At 47.9% G+C, this 21,732-nt stretch overlaps 1 protein-coding gene across 1 annotated transcript in view; it reads left to right on the forward strand.

Annotated features, from left to right (window-relative positions):
- LOC309557595 (protein mono-ADP-ribosyltransferase PARP14-like) overlaps positions 1-21,732 on the forward strand; it is an 81,714-nt gene that overhangs the window by 4,989 nt on the left and 54,993 nt on the right. Inside the window, exons 3-6 of the mRNA XM_082260390.1 lie at positions 6,022-6,055; positions 11,927-12,136; positions 14,572-14,811; positions 17,912-20,217. Of these exons, the coding sequence (XP_082116516.1) occupies positions 6,022-6,055; positions 11,927-12,136; positions 14,572-14,811; positions 17,912-20,217 (2,790 nt within the window). The remainder of the gene's footprint in view (positions 1-6,021; positions 6,056-11,926; positions 12,137-14,571; positions 14,812-17,911; positions 20,218-21,732) is intronic.

Consider the following 21,732-nt stretch of genomic DNA (forward strand, 5'->3'; position numbering starts at 1 on the left):
ACAGCAGTCATATATATAGGTTGTCCAGCAGTTGGGTCAGGTCGGGTTTTCGTAGTTATCTCCTTCCAGCAGCTCACATAAAAAATCTCTACATTGAGTAGAAAAATAAAATTATGAAACAGTCCAAAGAAATCTGTAACATGAGATATGGGCTCATAGAAAGTCCTCCTCCTCCTCCTTGCTGATTGTTGGAGACGTCCTTGTTCTTTGTACATTATGTGTGCTGTGTCATTTACTGCTGGAGATAAGGCGATATCTGGGCAATAAAACCTTGCAGATCCCTCAGGCAGCCATACACAGCTATACATTGTGATATGGGGGAGTTGGCTCCAGAGCCAGATCTAGCCTTTCTAATGTGGGGGGGGGGGGGGGGTGAGGTAAAAAATGTCAGGTGGGCAGAGGATGGGAGGTCAGCATGGCAGTGTACAGGGGGGGGGCAGAGGATGGGAGGTCAGCATGGCAGTGTACAGGGGGTGAGCAGGGAGGAGGACAGGGTCAGCAGTTTGTAGTGCAATATACAGAGGCCATTAAGTTGTAGGACAGTTTAGAGGGTGTCAGCAGGGCAGAGGACAGGGGTAAGCAGGGCAGAGGACAGGGGTCAGCAGGGTAATGTACAGGGGTCAACTGAGCCAAGGATAGGGATCAGCAAGGCGGAGGATGGGTCACCACTGGCAGGGCATAGGACAGGGGTCAATGCTGGCAAGAGGGAGGTTAGGGGTCACTGCTGGCAAGAGGGAGGACAGGGGTCACCACTGGCAGAAAAGAGGACAGGGGTCACCCCTGGCAGGAGAAAAGACAGGGGTCACTGCTGGTAGGAGAGAAGACAGGGGTCACCACTGGCAGGACAGAGGACAGGGGTCACCGCTGGCAGCAGTGAGGACAGATCACCGCTGGCAGGAAGGAAGACCGGGTTCACCTCTGGCAGGAGGGGGGACAGGGGTCACCGCTGTTAGAGGGAAGGACAGGGATCACTGCCGGCTGGAGAGAGGACAGGGGTCACTGCTGGCAGGAGAAAGGACAGGGGTCACCACTGGCAGAAGAGAGGACAGGGGTCACCGCTGGCAGGGCAGAGGACAGGAGTCAGCCTTAGCAGCAGGGAGCACGGGTCACCGTTGGCAGGAGGGAGGACAGGGGTCACCGTTGGCAGGAGAGAGGGCAGGGGTCACCCTTAGCAGGAGAGAGGACAGGGGTCACTGCTGGCAGGAGGGAGGACAGGGGTCACTGCTGGCAGGAGGAAGGACAGGGGTCACTGCTGGCAGGAGGGAGGACAGGGGTCACCTCTGGCAGGAGGGAGGACAGGGGTCACCTCTGCAAGGGGGAGGACCAGGATCACCGCTGGCAGCAGGGAGGACGGGTCACCGCTGGCAGGAGAGAGGACAGGGGTCACCACTGGCAGGAGAGAAGACAGGGGTCACCTCTAGCAGGATAGAGGACAGGGGTCCCCGCTGGCAGCAGGGAGGACCGGTCACCGCTGGCAGGAGGGAAGACAGGGTTCACCACTGGCAGGAGAGAGGACAGGGGTCACCTCTGGCAGGAGGGAGGACAGGGGTCACCTCTGCAGATGGGAGGACCAGGGTCACCGCTGGCAGCAGGGAGGACGGGTCACCGCTGGCAGGAGGGAGGACAGGGGTCACTGCTGGCAGGAGAGAGGACAGGGGTCACCACTGGCAGGAGAGAAGACAGGGGTCACCTCTAGCAGGAGAGAGGACAGGGGTCCCCGCTGGCAGCAGGGAGGACCGGTCACCGCTGGCAGGAGGGAAGACCGGGGTCACCACTGGCAGGAGAGAGGACAGGGGTCCCCGCTGGCAGCAGGGAGGACCGGTCACCGCTGGCAGGAGGGAAGACAGGGTTCACCACTGGCAGGAGGGAGGACAGGGGTCACCACTGGCAGGAGAGAGGACAGGGGTCACCGCTGGCAGGAGAGAGGACAGGGGTCACCGCTGGCAGGAGGGAGGACAGGGGTCACCTCTGACAAAAGAGAGGAGAGGGGTCACCACTGGCAGGAGAGAGGACAGGGATCACCGCTTGCAGGAGGGAGGACAGGGGTCACCTCTGGCAGTAGGGAGGACAGGGGTCACCGCTGGCAGGAAAGAGGACCGGGGTCACTGCGGGCAAGAGGGAGGACAGGGGTCACTGCTGGCAGAAGAGAGGACAGGAGTCAGCCTTAGCAGGAGAGAGGACAGGGGTCACTGCTGGCAGGAGAGAGGACAGGGGTCATCACTGACAGAAAAGAGGACAGGGGTCTTATCCAGCAGGAGAGAGGACAGTGGTCCCCGCTGGCAGGAGGGAGGACAGGGGTCACCACTGGCAGGAGAGAGGACAGGGGTCATCGCTGGCAGGAGGAAGGACAGGGGTCACCTCTGGCAGTAGGGAGGACAAGGGTCACCTCTGGCAGCAGGGAGGACGGGTCACCGCTGGCAGGGGGGAGGACAGGGGTCACCACTGGCAGGAGAGAAGACAGGGGTCACCTCTAGCAGGAGAGAGGACAGGGGTCCCCGCTGGCAGCAGGGAGAACCGGTCACCGCTGGCAGGAGGGAAGACAGGGTTCACCACTGGCAGGAGAGAGGACAGGGGTCACCTCTGGCAGGAGGGAGGACAGGGGTCACCTCTGCAGGGGGGAGGACCAGGGTCACCGCTGGCAGCAGGGAGGACAGGGGTCACCTCTGACAAAAGAGAGGAGAGGGGTCACCACTGGCAGGAGAGAGGACAGGGATCACCGCTTGCAGGAGGGAGGACAGGGGTCACCTCTGGCAGTAGGGAGGACAGGGGTCACCGCTGGCAGGAAAGAGGACCGGGGTCACTGCGGGCAAGAGGGAGGACAGGGGTCACCGCTGGCAGAAGAGAGGACAGGAGTCAGCCTTAGCAGGAGAGAGGACAGGGGTCACTGCTGGCAGGAGAGAGGACAGGGGTCATCACTGACAGAAAAGAGGACAGGGGTCTTATCCAGCAGGAGAGAGGACAGTGGTCCCCGCTGGCAGGAGGGAGGACAGGGGTCACCACTGGCAGGAGAGAGGACAGGGATCACCGCTGGCAGGAGGAAGGACAGGGGTCACCTCTGGCAGTAGGGAGGACAAGGGTCACCTCTGGCAGCAGGGAGGACGGGTCACCCCTGGCAGGAGGGAGGACAGGGGTCACCTCTGGCAGGAGAGCAGAGAGGGGTCACCACTGGCAGGAGAGCGGACAGGGGTCACCGCTGGCAGGAGGAAGGACAGGGGTCACCTCTGGCAGTAGGGAGGACAAGGGTCACCTCTGGCAGCAGGGAGGACGGGTCACCGCTGGCAGGGGGGAGGACAGGGGTCACCTCTGGCAGGAGAGAGAAGAGGGGTCACCACTGGCAGGAGAGCGGACAGGGGTCACCGCTGGCAGGAGGAAGGACAGGGGTCACCTCTGGCAGTAGGGAGGACAAGGGTCACCTCTGGCAGCAGGGAGGACGGGTCACCGCTGGCAGGGGGGAGGACAGGGGTCACCGCCCCCAACCTAACCAGGTTTACACCTTGTATCTGGGACCCTGTCCACAAGCACCCCCAACCTGACCAGGTTTGCACCTTGGTAGCAATGCAAAGCAAGCGACCTCCTGTGGTCAGTATGCAGAGGGGAAACCACTTGCACAGGACCCAAAAGATGGCAATGATCGCTGTAGTTCTGCCATCTACTGCAGCTTCTTCCAGCTTCTCCAGTGGTCCCAAAAATATGAGATCTACATACTCACACTGTGCCAAGCTGGAGTTAATTGCAGAGCGCCCAGCAAATAGAAGGGACAGCGCATGCTGGGAGACATCTGCTTGGCTATGCCCTTCACCCTCGTTGCAGAGACACTGGTGGTCGGTCTGCTCTGCCCTCTTTTAGCTGCAGATCTGTTGATTTCTACTGTACATGTGAGATGTTTGCAGGCATGAGCTGGTTGGCAAAGCTGCCATATAGTATTATATCAAAGCCAGGTCCTATTTAGAGCTCCTGCATAGGCCTGCTTGGGGACAGAGGTGTGACTGCAGAGGTTTCTGTCTGAGGTGCAGCTGAAATATATTTTTAATGACATAAGTGTGCCTCGGGCAGTTCCCAGACTTGGAAATGAACCTTCACTGTGTGCAGTAAAATATTGAGATTCTCTGAAAATTGCTGTCCCGTGTCATTGCACACTCTATCTAATGTATGTCGCATTGGGAGGGACACTGCTGAGCCTGCGCCAACTCCACCAGTCCAGCGTACCTTTGTTACCTCACTCCCAGTAACAGAATGGGGTCCCACCATGCACATAGCGCGGTTTTTAATGACTTCTTTCCCTACCATGTGACAAGGCTATGGATCTCCGTTGCACAGTTTTGGATCCTGTTGCTACTGTAAACCGACCGCTGGGGAAGGAGCCAGATTCTGGGAGAATGGTCAAACATTCCCATAGACACACTCCTAAACCTTGTGGACAGCCTTCTTTGAAGAGTTGAAGCTGTTATAGCAAAGGGAGGCCAACTCAATATTGAACCCTACGGACTAAGACTGGGATGCCATTAAAGTTCATGTGCGTGGAAAGGCAGGCGTCCCAAAACTTTTGACAATATAGTGTATCTCTACTTGGCTGCCCGGGCATACCTTCATAAGGTAGTAGTCCATTTCAAGCATTCCCCAGAAGCTGGTAGATCTCCAGACTCCTATTGCTTCTGACAGACTGCAAGGTGCAGCAGTCCTCCTTTGTGGCAAACACATCCTTCAGTAGAGTGGGAACAGACTGGCAGCTCAGGCCCCCGGACCACAGCCTTTCCCCCTTTTTATAAAATGGGGTGGTTAGGCTGGGCCCAAAAAGACCCGGAACAGCAAAGCACAACCTGCCTACATGCATCTATAGGTTAGAGAACATCATTGTCTCTGCAAGACTTCACCTGCTCTAAATAAATCCTCTTCTGGAAACTCATTTATTATTACTGTAACATTTGTAACATGGAACATACGATGGTGTAATGATGCTTCTGTAAATATCCTTAGCATCTCCTTAATAGATAGAATAGGTTACCGTATATACTCGAGTATAAGTCGACCCGAACATAAGCCGAGGCCCCTAATTTTACCACAAAAAAGTGGGAAAACATATTGACTTGAGTATAAGCCTAGGGTGGGAAATTCAGCAGCTACTGGACCCAACTGGACCACCACGAGACACAAAACAGGGACTGCGGGCATGGTACAGGAGATGGCTCAGGTCATGGTATAGGCAGAGCACAGGTTATGGTAAGGGCATGGCACAGGTCATGGCACGGGTGATGGTACAGGCATGGCACAGGTCATGGTACAGGCATGGCACAGGTGATGGTACAGGCATGGCACAGGTGATGGTACAGGCATGGCACAGGTGAAGGTACAGGCATGGTACAGGCATGGCACAGGTGATGGTACAGGCATGGCACAGGCGATGGTACAGGCATGGTACAGGCATGGCACAGGTGAAGGTACAGGCATGGTACAGGCATGGCACAGGTCATGGTACAGGCATGGCACAGGTCATGGTACAGGCATGGCACAGGTCATGGTACAGCAGATGGTATAGGCATAGCACAGTTGATGGTATAGGCATGACACAGTGTGTACAGGCATGGCACAGTAGGTAAAGGCATGGCACAGTAGCTATAGGCATGGCACAGTATGTACAGGCATGGCACAGGAGATGCAGTGCTGCAGGCATGGTACAGGAGAATGTCCTGTACCATGCCCGCAGCACTGCATGAGGAAATGCAGGGGCTGCGGAGGAGTCTCACTTACCTTTCGGTGAGGTGCCTTTGATTTAAAAATCGCGCCGCCCAGTGCCAATATGTCACCGCGAATGCGCCGCCAATGCTCGGGAAAGCCCGTACACGTTTGGCTATTCCCGGGCATGCGGCGCATGCGCGGTGACACAACGGCGCCGGGCGGCGCCATTTTTATAAAGACAGTGACTCGAGTATAAGCCGAGGGGGGCATCTTCATGCTGAAAATCTCGGCTTATACTCGAGTATATACGGTACTCTTTTTATTTAGTAAATTTTTTTTTTTTTTCAGGTTTCCAAAGTGGATCTCACCCCCCAATCTCCAGGTAATGTGTTTTAAACATATGGCTATGTAATTGTAGCAATATTTCCAGGCCTGTAGCCTGAGGTGGGTCTGCCATTGTTACCGGTTACCTCTCCAGCCCATGTGAGCTGCGACCCTGGGTGTGAGAACTGAGACATTGACAACTCCGGCATCTTTGTTTGGTTGTTTTATTGTAGTTTTAGGGGATGGGAGATGGGAATGAGTGGGATTCTCCTTTGGCTCGACTATGTACAATTCCGGGACTTTATAGCAAAAATGCCCGTTAGCGCTGTCTTGACGCAAACGCTTACCGGCGCTTTGAACACACTGTATCTCTGAAAGCTGTGCTGGAACTCCGACTTAAGTCCAAAAGATCCAGGACTGTAGAACATTGAACTTCTGACACTGCTTGCACTGCAAAGTCACTACTCTCTCCTGCCTTGCACTGGCTTGAGGTAGCTTGCTGTGGATTCCTGTATGGCTGCAACTCCTAACCGATGCACTACACACTGTGCACTGACTCTTCAGGGCCCGAACTACAGGTACCCCCTTTATCACTTCAGGGTCCTCAACCTGGGTACCCCCCGCTATCACTTCAGGGTCCTCTGACCAGGAACCCCCTTTACAGCTAGCTGACACTGGATCCTAGAACCTTCTCCAGAGTGGTCTCCTCTAACACTAGGCAGACCCCCAGGGGCAATCCTCAGTACTCACGACCTGTGTAGGCTTTCCTGGGACTGAACCCCTCTCGCTCTCCGTTGGTTCTCGGCACACCAGATCCCCTTCAGCAAAACTCAGCACTCTCTGGATTCTCAGGTGACACCCCAAGACATCCGCTTCCTCTGACAGGAGGAGAGACAGCCGTCCTCTCCCTCCTGGGACTCTGCTTCCCGCCAAAGACCACGAGTCACGCACGCCCTTCAGACTTATACCCACTCCCAGAATCCTTTGCAGCAGAATCTGCCTTCTGGGGTAGTTACAAGCCTGAATGTGTCGCTGATTGGGTTTCCTCCACTGCCCTATGAGAAGCCTCTCACAGAGCCAGTGGGGAGACTCTCCTCTCAGCAGACACACCTGGAAGCCATGACACCCTAACCAAAAAGCAATCATAGCCCTGCTGTTAGGCAGACAAGACCCATTATACATTTACCTAGCACCTATCAGTAGGGTGCTACATAATATATTGGAGATTTTGATAGGACATGATGGTGGCTGCAGTGGCCAGAGAACATAGGACTGTAATACTGGTGGTTTCTGGATATCTTGGGGATGGTGGAGGCCGTAGGGCACAATGTTAGTCAGGATGGTTGCAGGAGATGATGGTAGTCATGGTAGACACATAGGGGGAGATTTACTAAAACTGGAGAGTGCAAAATCTGGTGCAGCTGTGCATGGTAGCCAACAGATTTTGCACTCTCCAGTTTTAGTAAATCAACCACAGAGTATGATGGGTCTTATGTTCAGGGATAGGCACAGACCAAGGCTGTGGGGAACATTTTCTAAAGTACAGACCTTAGCGAAGGACACCAAGGCACATTTGAAATTAAAACCATCAAAAAACACTACTCTCTACTAAGGGTAAGGCCCTTCTCTATGAGGGGATCTATGATTACCCTTCTCTAAAGGGGGATCTATGGGGACCCTGGCCTGCTCTACAGGGGGATCTATGGGGACCCTGCTCTAAAGGGGAATTTATGGAATAGATCCCCCTTTAGAGCAGGGTCCCCATAGAACCCTCTTTAGAGCAGGGTCCCCATAAATTCTCTTTAGAGCAGGGTCCCCATAGATCCCCCTTTAGAGCAGAGTCCCCCATAGACCCCCCCTTTAGAGCAGGCCACAGTCCCCATAGATATACCTTTAGAGCAGACCAAGGTCTCCATAGATTCCCCTTTAGAGCAGCGTCCTCCATAGATCCCCCTTTACAGCAGGGTCCTTATAGATCCCCCTTTACAGCAGGGTCCCCAAAGATCCCCATTTAGAGCAGGGTCCCCCATAGAACCCCCTTTAGATAAGGGTCCCCATAGATCACCTTTTAGAGCAGGGTCCCCAACGATCCTCCTTTAGAGAAGGGTCCCCATATAATCTATGGGGACACTTCTCTAAAACGGGAATCTATGGGGACCCTGCTCTAAAGGGGGATCTATGGGGACCCTGATCTAAAGGGGGATCTATGGGGATCCTGCTCTAAAGGGGGATCTATGACATAGGGTCTCCATAGATCCCCCATAGATCCTCCTTTACAGCAGGTCAGGGAGAGGTGAGGTCCCCCATATAGATCCCCCCTTACAGCAGGCCAGGCAAGGGCAGGTTCCCCATAAAATAGATCCCCTTTACTTAGTCTTCTCACTAGAACTACTCTTACCTTTTTTTCACCTGTCACCAGGTAAGGTTTTCCTGCAGCACCACAGACCACACTTCAGGCTCATCTGCCTCTCCCCCTGCAAGGAATATTTTTATAAAACACTTCACAGTCTCGGGTCCTCCTTCTTTGTTGTCCTCCTCCTCGCCACGCTGGCTCAGGCTGCCTGCAGCCTGACTGTTCTCTGCTGATTCTCTCCCTCGCTGCACTGGGTGGCCGCTGCACAGCAAGGTCCCTGCTCCAGATAGTCCCTTACCAAGAGATCACTCTGCACGCCGGTCTCCACCACCACTCGTCAGTGGGAGGCGCCAGCTGGATCTATTTCTACATCCGTCTGGAGCTGAGGGGCCGAGGCCAGCCAGGGGCAGAGCAGACTCAGCGGTGGCCATGGCGGACCCTGCAAGGACCGTTTACGGACACCAGTGTCCGTGTGCGGACACCTTGCCGATCCCTGCTTATGTTGACTGTTTAATGTCATCTGTTCCTGTTAGAATCAGCCTTTCTCAACCTTTTGAAAATGAAGGAACCCCTGAAATAACTTTGTGGTCTTAACACCTGTTAAAGCTAAATTCCAGGAAATCAGTAACTTTGCAGACAGTGCAGGCACACTATGAGTTAAGTTCAATTAAGTGCATGTCACCTATAGGACTCATCTCCATTACTTATATTTAACAGGTTTATTGCTCCAGGAGGATACACTCCTGGCTGTGAAAAGAGAAAAGCACACACAGATCAGCTATACCCCCCCCCTTCCATCTGCGGACTATTCACAGAAGCCTTTGTATTTTGTGAATGAGCTCACATCATGCAAAGGCTTCTGTGAATGGCCAGAAGAAGGCGAGGGGTGGGCATAGCAGTTCCAGTGACTCTGCTCTATAAGACACTGAGACCACAGTGAGCAATGTTGAAGCTTTGGAATTTATCTTCTTGGAGAACAGTAAACCTGGTAAATATGAATAATAGAGATAAGTCTAAAAGGTTGCAGGCACCTCATTAGACTTAACTCATGGTATGCCTGCAGTTTTTGCAAAGTAGCCAAATTCCTAAAATTCAGCTGTAGTAATTACCAAACCTTCAGGTCACGGTACATTAGCATGACAGTAGGAGGGTAAAATTCTGTCCTTATGGACAGATAAAAAAGTTGTTTGAGTCAGCGGTTACTTATTTGAGAGTCAAAAATTGCTCATTGCTCATGAAACCTCTAGCAACTTCTGGAGGAACCGTAGGGTTTCATGGAACCTTGGCTGAGAAAAGCTGTGTTAGATGTTGGACATAATGAAGGGGCTGTAGAACATGACTAAGGTTATAATGGCTGTAAGGAAGTATTGAAGTCAAGGCATGACTTAATAGTAGTTGCAGTTGCTGTAAAATATAATTTTTTTAATGGTGGCTATAAAAAAAAAAATAGAAAATGGTGTTCATGCCAGCTGGGGAACACAAAGGTAACCTGGATGCCTGTATAACATGATGTTGGTCAAGGTACATGTAAAACATAATGGTAATACTTGGGGTTGTAGAACTTGAGGATGGCCACAGCTGTTGTATAAAATGATGACGTTCATGATTGGTATATAAAATAATGGTGGTCACAGCAGGTATATGAAATGATGGTGGTCCTGGCTAGTGTAGAAAATGAAGAACGTCATGGATGGTGTATAATATGGTGGTGGTCATGGCTGGTGTAGAAAATGATGAGCGTCACAGTTGGTGAATAATTTGGTGGTAGTCGTGGCTGGTATAGAAAATGATGAGCGTCATGGATGGTGTATAATATAATGGTGGTCATGGCTGGTGTAGAAAATGATGAATGTCACAGTTGGTGAATAATTTGGTGGTAGTCGTGGCTGGTATAGAAAATGATGAACGTCATGGATGGTGTATAATATAATGGTGGGCATGGCTGGTGTAGAAAATGATGAATGTCACTGTTAGTGTATATTGTGGTGGCGGTCATGGCTGATGTATAACAATAGTCTCCAAACTGTGGCCCTTTGCTTGCCTTTATCTGTCCCTTGAGGCATAATTCCTGCTCATTGCTCAAGGAACCTCTAGCAACTTCTGGAGGAACCCTAGGGTTTCATGGAACCCTGGCTGAGAAAGGCTGTGTTAGATGTTGGACATAATGGAGGGGCTGTAGAACATGACAAAGGTTATAATGGCTATGAGGAAGTCAAGACGGTTGCATGACTTAATAGTAGTTGCAGTTGCTGTATAATTTTTTTTACATGTAAAACATAATGGTAATACTTGGGGTTGTAGAACTTGAGGATGGCAACAGCTGGTGTATAAAATGATGAAGTTCATGATTGGTATTTAAAATAATGGTTGTCACAGCAGGTATATGAAATGATGGTGGTCCTGGCTAGTGTAGAAAATGATGAAAGTCATGGATGGTGTATAATATGGTGGTGGTCATGGCTGGTGTAGAAAATGATGAACGTCATGGATGGTGTATAATATGGTGGTGGTCATGGATAGTGTAGAAAAGGACGAACATCATGGTTGGTGTATAATATAATGGTGGTCATGGCTGGTGTAGAAAATGAGGGATGTCAAAGTTGGTGAATAATATGGTGGTGGTCATGGCTGGTGTAGAAAATTATGAATGTTACGCTTGATGTATAATGTGGTTGCTGGTATATAACAATGGTCTCCAAACTACGGCCCTTTGCTTGCCTTTATCCACCTCTTGAGGCATAATTCCTGCCACTGACACCAACAATAGGGCACTGTTCCTTCCAGAGACACCAACGATGGGGCATTATTCCTCCCACTGACACCAACAATGGGGCACTATTCCTTCCACAGTCACCAATGATGGAGCATAATTCCTTTCACCGACAACAAAAACAGAGTACTATTCCTCCCGATGACGGTACCTATTTCTCCCCTTAATACCAAAGATGGGGCATTGTTTACTCCCACTTGGTCCAGCCTGGCCTCTCTAAAGTCTGAAGGATAGTAAACTGGCCTTTTTTTTTAGAAAGTATGGAGACCCCTGGTGTATAATATGGTGGTGGTCATGGCTGGTGTAGAACATGATGAATGGCACAGTTGGTTTTTATTATGGCGGTGGTCGTGGCTAATTATGATAAAATAAATTACGATTGTCATGCTTGGTGTATAAAATGATGCTGGTCATGGATGATGTAGAAAATAATGAACGTCATGAATGGTGTATACTATGGTTGCAGTCACAGCTGGTGTAGAAAATGGCAATTGTCATGTTGGTGTATAATATGATGGTGGTCATGGACGGTGAAGAAAATAATAGAGGATATAGCTGGTGTAGAAAATCATGGTGAATATAGTTCGCATATAAATTGATGGTGGTCATGATTGTAGGAGATGCCTGATGGTGGTCACAATAATAAACTATAGGAGACAATCCAGTTCATGATGGCTGAAGGAGGTGATGGTCATATTGATCAGAGTGATTTTTAACTAGATATCTGTATCAGTGATTTGAACTTTTATATATTGACCGGTCCGGTGATAAAAGATCAGTTTAATGTTCTCTTTGTAATTTAACAGCTGCCGAGGCTCCGAATAACCAACCACAGCACGTTACACAGGAACCCCAAACCTCTCTGATTCTGATAGAGAACCTCCAGGACAGCTACTCTACAGAGATGTTAAACCTCCTGGTGGAGAATATAAGTGGCATGAATGGGGACACCGACTTCCAGGTGGAGAGAATTCCAGAGAAACAATGTGCAATCATTACCTTCACATGTGATATCGGTGAGAACCAACACTGACCCCAATCCCTTCTCTTATGATAGGGGTCTTCAAACTATGGCCCTCCAGTTGTTCAGGAACTACATTTCCCATCATGCCCTAGTCATGCCTGTGAATATCAGAGTTTTACAATGCCTCATGGGATGTGTAGTTCTGCAACAGCTGGAGGACCGTAGTTTGAAGACACCTGTCTTATGAAGTACACAGATATGCGGGTGATAATGATCTCTATGTCAAGTTACTAAAACAATTTTATTGTATTGCGGCTCTGAACATGCTTTATATTACAAGTTATAATCACACAGTTCTTCATTGTATTCTGCATAGAAAATGTTCATGTGTATAATCGTAGATGTACTAAAAAAATAACTATTAGCTCAATACGTTTTTTAAATTTCTCTGCTAAACTACCCATAGTCCTGAGATGTCAGTTACTGATCCTAGTCCTGGAGATACCTCTGGGTGGCACTTCTCAGGACACATCTGCTATGGACAGTTACATCTAATACCAGGACTATAATGACTAAAATGACCAACTGAAAAAAAAAAAATACAATCAAATAATACGGAGAGAAACTAATTAAAAAAATTGAACCGAGCAATTCAGTCAATTAATCAATTAGCTCTCAAGATGAACCAGGGGCAGACTGGCAACTTTCGGCCCAGGGGGCAAGTACAAACCAGAGGCCCATGGTGCAGCCTCTCGGCCCCCCTCCAACTCTCCCTCTTCCCATCGTCCTCCTGACCCCCATTCCAGGCTGAAGCTCCACTCCAGGTACTCTCTACCCACCGGCCGAATCTGGGTTCCCGACCTTGCCAGCAGGGGGCTGTTGGGGGTAGCTGGGACAGGTTGGTTGGGACTGCCTGAGGCGCAGAGTCTCCAATGGAGCTTGGAACAGGCCTCTGCTCAGACACAGCTTACACCATCCATGCTGGGGGGGGGGGGGGGGGGGGGGCTGTGCTCTGTCCTTGTCTTAATCCCACAATCAATAGGTCAGCGGTGGGGACTTTTTACTTCTCTTCACCAGGAATCTTTAAGGCATGTCTGTGGCAGAAGCGGTGCAGCCCTTTTTGCAGGGCATCAGAGTGGCCCGGGGGGCAGTTACCCCTCTGCCCCCTGGCCCAGTCCTCCCCTGAAATGAACCGATAACACTTTAAAAAGGCTTGTGGTGATGGTGGGACATTCATCTGACTTTGCTGTCCTGGCATTGTGTATGGTGATCATGAGTAGCTTTTTGAAGCACCCGTGTCACAGATTTAAAGTGTATGATTCTCCCGAAACAAAAATGCTATCAATCTCCCTCCTCCCAGTATCAATCCCCCTTCCAAGCACAAATCTTTGCCCCCCCCAAAAAAAAAAACAAAGCATAAATTCTCTACCACCCCCAATCTTCCCTCCTAGCACAAATGCTGGGGAAGGGTTAGTCCCTCTGTCAAGTTTCCATTGTTATCCTTGTCTCTATTGAGGAGATTCACTCCTCTATTAGTACTGGTGATGACCATCCTCACCGACGACATGAATCTCTGCTCATGGTGAACATTTTAAATATTTATTTAAAGAGAAGTAAAAGAAAATATTAGAAATGAACACCCATATATATCCACAGGAACAAGGCAAGTGTCAAGGCTAGGGGGATTTGGGGCAAATGGGGAGGATTTAAAGCTCCAATTATGAATGCCTGCCACGTAGGACATAATATAACCGATTCACATATTAATGCATTTAGGTAAGAATTAGCACAGGAGACATTAATTCCTGTTATTTTGGAACATCTGGAAAAGTTTTACCATAACCCATAAATAATAAGTAACGGTTGAACTAGATGGACTTGTGTCTTTTTTTTCAACCAGACTAACTATGTAACAATGTAACCCAGACTGTCACTGTGGAGATTCTCTCCTTACATTGCACCAACAAAACATTCCAAGGAGACAGAAGAAGAACAATTTGTTCCAATAACATCTTTCTGTAAACTCATTCCAGGAAGCGAATCTGTTATTATATAAGGAACCCAACATTAGCATATAAGCACCTAATATAGTTATTTGATAATTAGTCAAACACATAGTAATTATTTTTATATATCATGGATTAGAAAAGTGAAGGGAAATCTTAAACTTGATAGTTGTCCCCAGAACAAGAGATGAGGAGAAATCTTCCAATGGGACACCGGTTCTAGTGACAACTGTCTAAGCTAAGAGGGGACATCCCCTCACATTTTGAGATTTCCTCTTCCTGTTGCATCCCTGAGACCAGAGGCTTGGATAAGCTGCTGATCCTCTGGTGCCTGACTTTAAAAGCTTATCTTCTGAAAATAGATAGCAGATTGCAAAATTCAAAATAGAATGAACCACATCACCGGTGTACAATATGTCCTGTCACAGTTAGGCCATCATGTTAATTTATTAATCAACCAACTTTTTTTTTTTTTTACCAGATATTTTAGGAATTGTTGATAAATTTTCAAGAAACTCCACAATGCGGAAATGTAAAATGAAGGTAAAGCCTCTGGAAGAAACTAGAACGATCAGGGTTGAAGGCCTCCCACCCAACACCCCTGAGGATTACATTGGCCTGTATTTTGAGAACCCAAAGCATGGAGTTCCTGGAAGTACGGAAGACACCATGGCCATTCCTGAAGAGGGTGCCGCACTGGTTACATTCTCCACTGTAGAAGGTACATTGGGTGTCACGCTGGACAGCACCGGGTACTCTGATTACAGAACTGCACACATACTGGGGGTGGAGATGGCCGGCAGTTTAATATCATGAATTAGTATGAAGAATCTTTCTGAAGATCTCTTGATAAAAAAAATCATTGCTGTATCAATTCCCCAAAATTCGTTACAAAAAATTGAAATCACATTACTGATTTTTTGTAATTTACCGTAAATCTATACTATCAAACACAAATGCAGATCATTGGTGAAGATATCCGGTTTGTTCTATACTCATGTGGCTTTTAGAGCTGCTTAGTTAGAGGTTACATCAACCAGCCACCTGGACAGTTGCCATGTCAGACATAGTACAACCATTTCACATATTAAATCATTTAGGTACGAATTAGCATAAGTAACACAACATTAATTACAAGAGACATTAATTCCTGTTATTTTGGAACACCTGATCAGTATTACCTTACCCCAGACTCTTGCATTTCACTAAACTAAACTCACCTGTAAAAAATATTAATACATTATTAATCAGAGGTACAGAGAGGTGGATGCAATAATGCTTGTACTAGAGGGCTGTTTTGGGCTTGTTGGCCATCATCAGTGCAGTGCATGGAAACAATGGCTTCTATGGAAGCGTGCTTAATGAGCAATGAGGCAGAATAACCAGACAATTAATGGTGAAAGGCTCCCATTAAACCAAATAAAACATCTGATATCAACATGAACCCCCCCATCACAGACTGCCCCTGGAGCAGTAAACTTATGCAAGGAAGGAGAGGAGGGGGTGGGGTGGTTGTTGGAATTGTGCTAGGAAGAGTGATGGAGGGGATTTGTGCTAGGAAGGGTGATTTGGATGGTGGATTGAACATTTGTGCTAGGAAGGGTAATTTGAGGGGGGGATTGCTACAAGGTGTGATTTATGTGTACAGTATCCCACAGAAGTAAGTACACCCCTCACATTGTTGGAAATATTTTTTTATATCTTTTCATGTGACAACACTGAAGAAATGAGACTTTGCTACAATGTAAAGTAGTGAGTGTACAGCTTGTATAACAGTGTAAATTTGCTGTCCCCTCAAAATAACTCAACACACAGCCATTAATGTCTAAACCGCTGGCAACAAAAGTGAGTACACCCCTAAGTGACAATGTCCAAATTGGGCCCAAAGTGTCAATATTTTGTGTGGACACCATTATTTTCCAGCACTGCCTTAACCCTCTTGGGCATGGAGTTCACCAGAGCTTCACAGGTTGCCACTGGAGTCCTCTTCCACTCCTCCATGATGACATCACAGAGCTGGTGGATGTTAGAGACCTTGCGCTCCTCCACCTTGAGGATACCATTTGAGCATGCCCCACAGATGCTCAATGGGATTTAGATCTAAAGACATGCTTGGCCAGTCCATCACCTTTACCCTCAGCTTCTTTAGCAAGGCAGTGGTCGTCTTGGAGGTGTGCTTGGGGTCATTATGTTGGAATATTGCCCTGCAGCCAGTCTCCGAAAGGGAGGGGATCATGCTCTGCTTCAGTATGTCACAGTACATGTTGGCATTCATGGTTTCCTCAATGAACTGTAGCTCCCCAGTGCCGGCAGCACTCATGCAGCCCCAGACCTTGACACTCCCACCACCATGCTTGACTGTAGGAAAGACACACTTGTCTTTGTACTCCTCACCTGGTTGCCGCCACACACGCTTGACACAATCTGAACCAAATAAGTTTATCTTGGTCTCATCAGAGCACAGGAGACGGTTCCAGTAATCCATGTCCTTAGTCTGCTTGTCTTCAGCAAACTGTTTGCAAGCTTTCTTGTGCATCATCTTTAGAAGAGGCTTCCTTCTGGGATGACAGTCATGCAGACCAATTTGATGCAGTGTGCGGGGTATGGTCTGAGCACTGACAGGCTGACCCCCCACCCCCCCAACCTCTGCAGCAATGCTGGCAGCACTCATATGTCTATTTCCCAAAGACAACCTCTGCATATGATGCTGAGCACGTGCACTCATCTTCTTTGGTCGACCATGGTGAGGCCTGTTCGGGGTGGAACCTGTCCTGGTAAACCGCTGTATGGTCTTGGCCACCATGCTGCAGCTCAGTTTCAGAGTCTTGGCAATCTTCTTATAGCCTAGGCCATCTTTATGTAGAGCAACAATTCTTTTTTTTTCAGATCCTCAGAGAGTTCCATGATGAACTTCCTGTGACCAGTATGAGAGAGTGAGAGCGATAACACCAAATTTAACACACCTGCTCCCCATTCACACCTGAGACCTTGTAACACTAACGAGTCATATGACACCGGGGAGGGAAAATGGCAAATTGGGCCCAATTTGGATATTTCCACTTAGGGGTGTACTCACTTTTGTTGCCAGCGGTTTAGACATTAATGGCTGTGTGTTGAGTTATTTTGAGGGGACAGTAAATTTACACTGTTATACAAGCTGTACACTCACTACTTTACATTGTAGCAAAGTCTCATTTCTTCAGTGTTGTCACATGAAAAGATAGAATAAAATATTTACGAAAATGTGAGGGGTGTACTCACTTTTGTGAGATACTGTATGTCTTTTTCAAATTTTCTTCGAATTACCCAATTTTTTCTATTCAAAACGTTCGAATCAATAAATTTTGAATCGGTTGAATTGAAAACTTTAGATTTTTTTTTTTTTTCAATTTGAATGTGGCAAAGTAAACAAACAAAATTTTCATCAAATGATTACAATGACTGTTTAAATCATCTTTGGTTTAACAAAAACAGCATTATTTCGAAATGGTACTCTAATAACATTTCAGAAATATGTTTACAGTTCGAGCTAGACTACAATTCGATGTAAAATTCGATTCAAATTTCAATTTAAATTTCTGAAATTCGGACGAATTTAGTTTTGTTATTCGGAGCATTTGGTAAACTTTTTTATACTGTAATTCGGGTACTCGGATATATCCGAATCTCCGAATAACGACAAATATTTATTCGGAAAGAAACAAACTGAGCATGTCTGGATTATATAGATTTGTTAGTAAACTTGCAGCTGTAAAAAGTATTCTTGATATTGCAGGAATGAGATTCTGATGATCCCTTTTCTTTCTCTCTGTTCTGTGCAGCTGCTAAGATAGTTCTGGGGAAGAAGCATCGATTTAGTAACACAAAAGTATCTGTTTATCCATATTATCCCAAACATGATATTGTGCTTTATGGAGACCAAAGACCCCAAATACGAACACCAGAGCCACTCACCTTCCCAGTAAGTCCGTACATTCTGGAATTCATCCTCAGTAACAACCAGTTCAAAGACAACATGGAAAAAACAATGGGGACTCATACATGTGATATCAAATGGCCAGATCTACTTTGCCCCAACCCCGCCATCACATTGTGCTTTTCTGAGGCCCAGTCTACAGATCCCAGGACATTGGTGAAGCTTGTCACGACATGGAAAGACGAGGTCCCTCTAGAGTTCTCACGTCTCATATCAAAGTACAAAGTAGTAGAATATCGAATGGATCAGTCGGTCTGGAACACTGTTAAAGAACATGCAAGCAGCTCCACATATAATGGGGTACTTATCAAACCTGAGTTGGATTCAGGTAAAGTTTTCCTGACGGGATTGGTAAAGGATGTTGCCAAACTTGAGCCCACATTTAGGCAACTGGTAGAGGAAACCACCAAACAGGTGGAAAGAAAGAGCCAAGGTAAGACTGAGACCTTTCCCATGTCTCCAGCCCTCTATCAGATTATGTGTAAGAGCGGCCTACAAAAGAAGATTCTGGACCAAGTTCCAGAGCTGAAGATGGACTATGATGTGTCAACAAAGGAGATCCGGCTATCTGGACTGAAAGATGAAGTGCTCACGGCCAAATGTGAGCTATATAACATCAACAATCAAATGAAAAGTAAACCCATCCAGATGAACCCGCACCTCGCACAGTTCCTGATGTCCACCGATAACGAGGAGCTGTCCTCTCTGCTCTTTGTACGTCACAACATTAACGCAATGCTGGCAATTGAGGATGATGTCATTCATCTGACGGCTTACTCAAAGAAAGACTTGACAGAGGCTGAGGAACAGATGAAAAAGGAACTCATTTGTAGAGAAGTTCCGGTTGAAGAAAAGAGTACCCTGAAAATTCCCGAGTGGGAAAGTCTTCATTCATATCTGCTTGAGTCTTGTAATGCAGAGAAAATCACAGTCCTGATACTGGAATCCCATTCTGGAGCAGAGAACCATGTGGTCATTGCCGGCCTGTCTTCAAATGTGGACAAATGTTACCAAAAAGTCAGCGAATTTCTAGAGAAGAACACTCCAATGGACAAGAACATTAAAGTCAAATCGATGGTGGTTATGCAGTTCTTCAGAGAAGAGAAGAAACAAGTGTTGGATGATCTAAAAAATAATAACCTGAGTGTGGCAATCCGTAATAGAAATATACGATTGAGAGGCCCAAAGGTCTATGTAGCAGAGGCCCACTCCCGTATTAGTGATGTCCTGCGGTCCCTCGTCTCCGATACACTGATCATCGACAAACCCGGAGCCAAGAAGTTTTGTTTGACAAATGAGGACATTTATGTCACTATGGCCAAGAATAGCTACAGATGCCTCCTACGTTTACAGAAGGAAGAGGAGGAAGAAGAGATTGAAGAAGAGGAACCTGAGGATACAGAAGGACCACAATGCCAAATAAATCTTCCAAATGGAATGGTCATCTCTGTGCATAAAGACGACCTGTGCCGTCACAGAGCTGATGTCATCGTTAATGCAGCCAATGAGGATCTGAAGCATGTTGGGGGTCTGGCACTCGCTTTACTGAAAGCTGCAGGTCCCAAACTACAAGATGATTCTGATAACATCGTAAAGACAGAAGGACGTCTGTCTGCAGGGGAGTCTGTAATAACGGACTCTGGTAGGCTGCCATGTAAGCAGGTTATACATACAGTTGGTCCCAGATGGTACAACGCACTACCTGGAAAGCGTGAGCGTCTTCTACAGAAAGCCATAACCAGCAGCTTGGAGCTGGCTGAGGAGTACTGCCATACCTCCATCGCCATCCCAGCTGTCAGCTCCGGTATTTTTGGTTGTCCTGTAGATCAAAGCGCAGAGAATATTATCAAAGCCATCAAAGAATACGCGGAAAGCAAACCTAAAGGCAAATCTACCCTTAAAGAAATTCGTCTGGTGGACACTAATGTGGATACGATACGAATCTTTGCCTCCACTTTGAAAAAGGAGTTTGGAGAGGAGGAAGCGGAACCCTCTCCGAAATACGGAGTGAAAAGAGCTGAGAGGATGGAGACATTGGAGAGGCCTGTCCCCAGCCAGAGAGTCAATGAATCCAGAGTATCTGCTAATCAGATTGTGACCAAAGAAAACATCGTCATTAGAGTCAGAGAAGGATTCATCCAAGATGCAGCAGTAAGTAACTTTCTATATAATTTTTTTTAATAAAGTAAGGAATTTTTTAAATATGTTTTTGGGTTTTTGTGTTGTCCGTGTCCTTTTAGGAAGAATTCCCTTCTGGTGACGCACCAGGAACTGAGAGATAATCACTCCATAGTGAAGGGATATCTGCCCTTTGGCCCATGTAACACATTTTGTAGATTGATTTGTAGTTGATACAGATAGGGGTGAAGGAAAATAGGAAACAAAATTGCCTTATTAGATATATTTATAGTGGATACAAAAGTGTTAGTGGAACCAATTAGAAACTAATATCTAAAAACAAAGTATTTGGTGGAGGGGGTTCAGGTTAGATTTAGCGCTTTTCATGAACTTCAATCCAACAAGTTAAGTTTATTTTAGGGCCCCCTTGCCTTCTTCATTCATAAGTAAATTTCCTTATATCAATTAAAGGGGATCTTCACCCAAAAGGGGAAATTCTGCTTGTTTGCCCCCCCCCCTTACTCCTCTTTTCTTTTTTTTGGGGGGGGGGGGGAGTGGACACCTGTCTTTGATTAGTACCCGCATCCATTTCTCGTTGGATTGGGAAGGTTGCTTCTGGTCAGACTCCATGACAGCACAGGTCAGTGTGCTTTGATCGTGGAATATATTTATCAGCCTGCCATAACCAATCAATACTGAACACCTCTGCATTCTTCCTTTTGGGGTTCAAGTCGTTTTCTGTACCTTTCACCAGGACTGCAGTTAGAAATGACGGCACCCTGTAAAGCCTACCTGACAGCCCCCCCCCCCAAAATATCAAAGTAATATTTTCACTAAAAATACACTAAAATCATTATTAGAGGACACGTACGGTGTTAATCAGTGTTTTTTTTTTTAAAATGTGGCTGGAGCTCTGTGCAGGCAGCTCATTTGTGGCTGGTGCTCCATGGGCTGGGGGGACGGACCACACCATGCCCCCCCACAGACCACACCAGCTCACACACCATACCATGCCCCCTGTCGCCGGCTCACTCACCCTGACTGACGTGGAGGGCAGGCGTTGCTGGCTTCCCCCAGCGGCAGCGGTGGCTTCCCCCAGTGGGGGTGGCAACTTCCCCTGCGGCTCCCCCCTCCTCATCCTCGGCCAATAGCATGGCCTCTCCTTTCGGCCAATCGGGTAACAAACCCACTTCCTGATTGGCTGGGAGGAGGATCCGTGTGATAATAGCCAATATTCATTCACTCTTGTTACACAACTGGGTGGGCTCACCTTTTTTTGCAGCCTATTAGAGCCTCTGGCTCTAATCACGTGCTTAAAAAAAAAAAACCCATTGGAATCCATGCATCCGGCGCACTGCATGTAGATTAGGGGGCTGGACGCATGGATAGGGGGGCGGCGCCCCTGCGCCCCCAATGCACCAGCCGCCACTGAGGCAGCCTATGTTACACTATGGGGACGCAGCAGCTGTACGAACACAGCCGCAGGTCCTAAGTTGACAGGTGTGTGGATACAGGTGTACGGCCCCCGGGTGTATTTTGGGCCACTCA

The sequence above is a fragment of the Pelophylax lessonae genome (assembly GCF_965119305.1).
Source record: "Pelophylax lessonae genome assembly, chromosome: 6".
Lineage (NCBI taxonomy): Eukaryota > Metazoa > Chordata > Amphibia > Anura > Ranidae > Pelophylax > Pelophylax lessonae.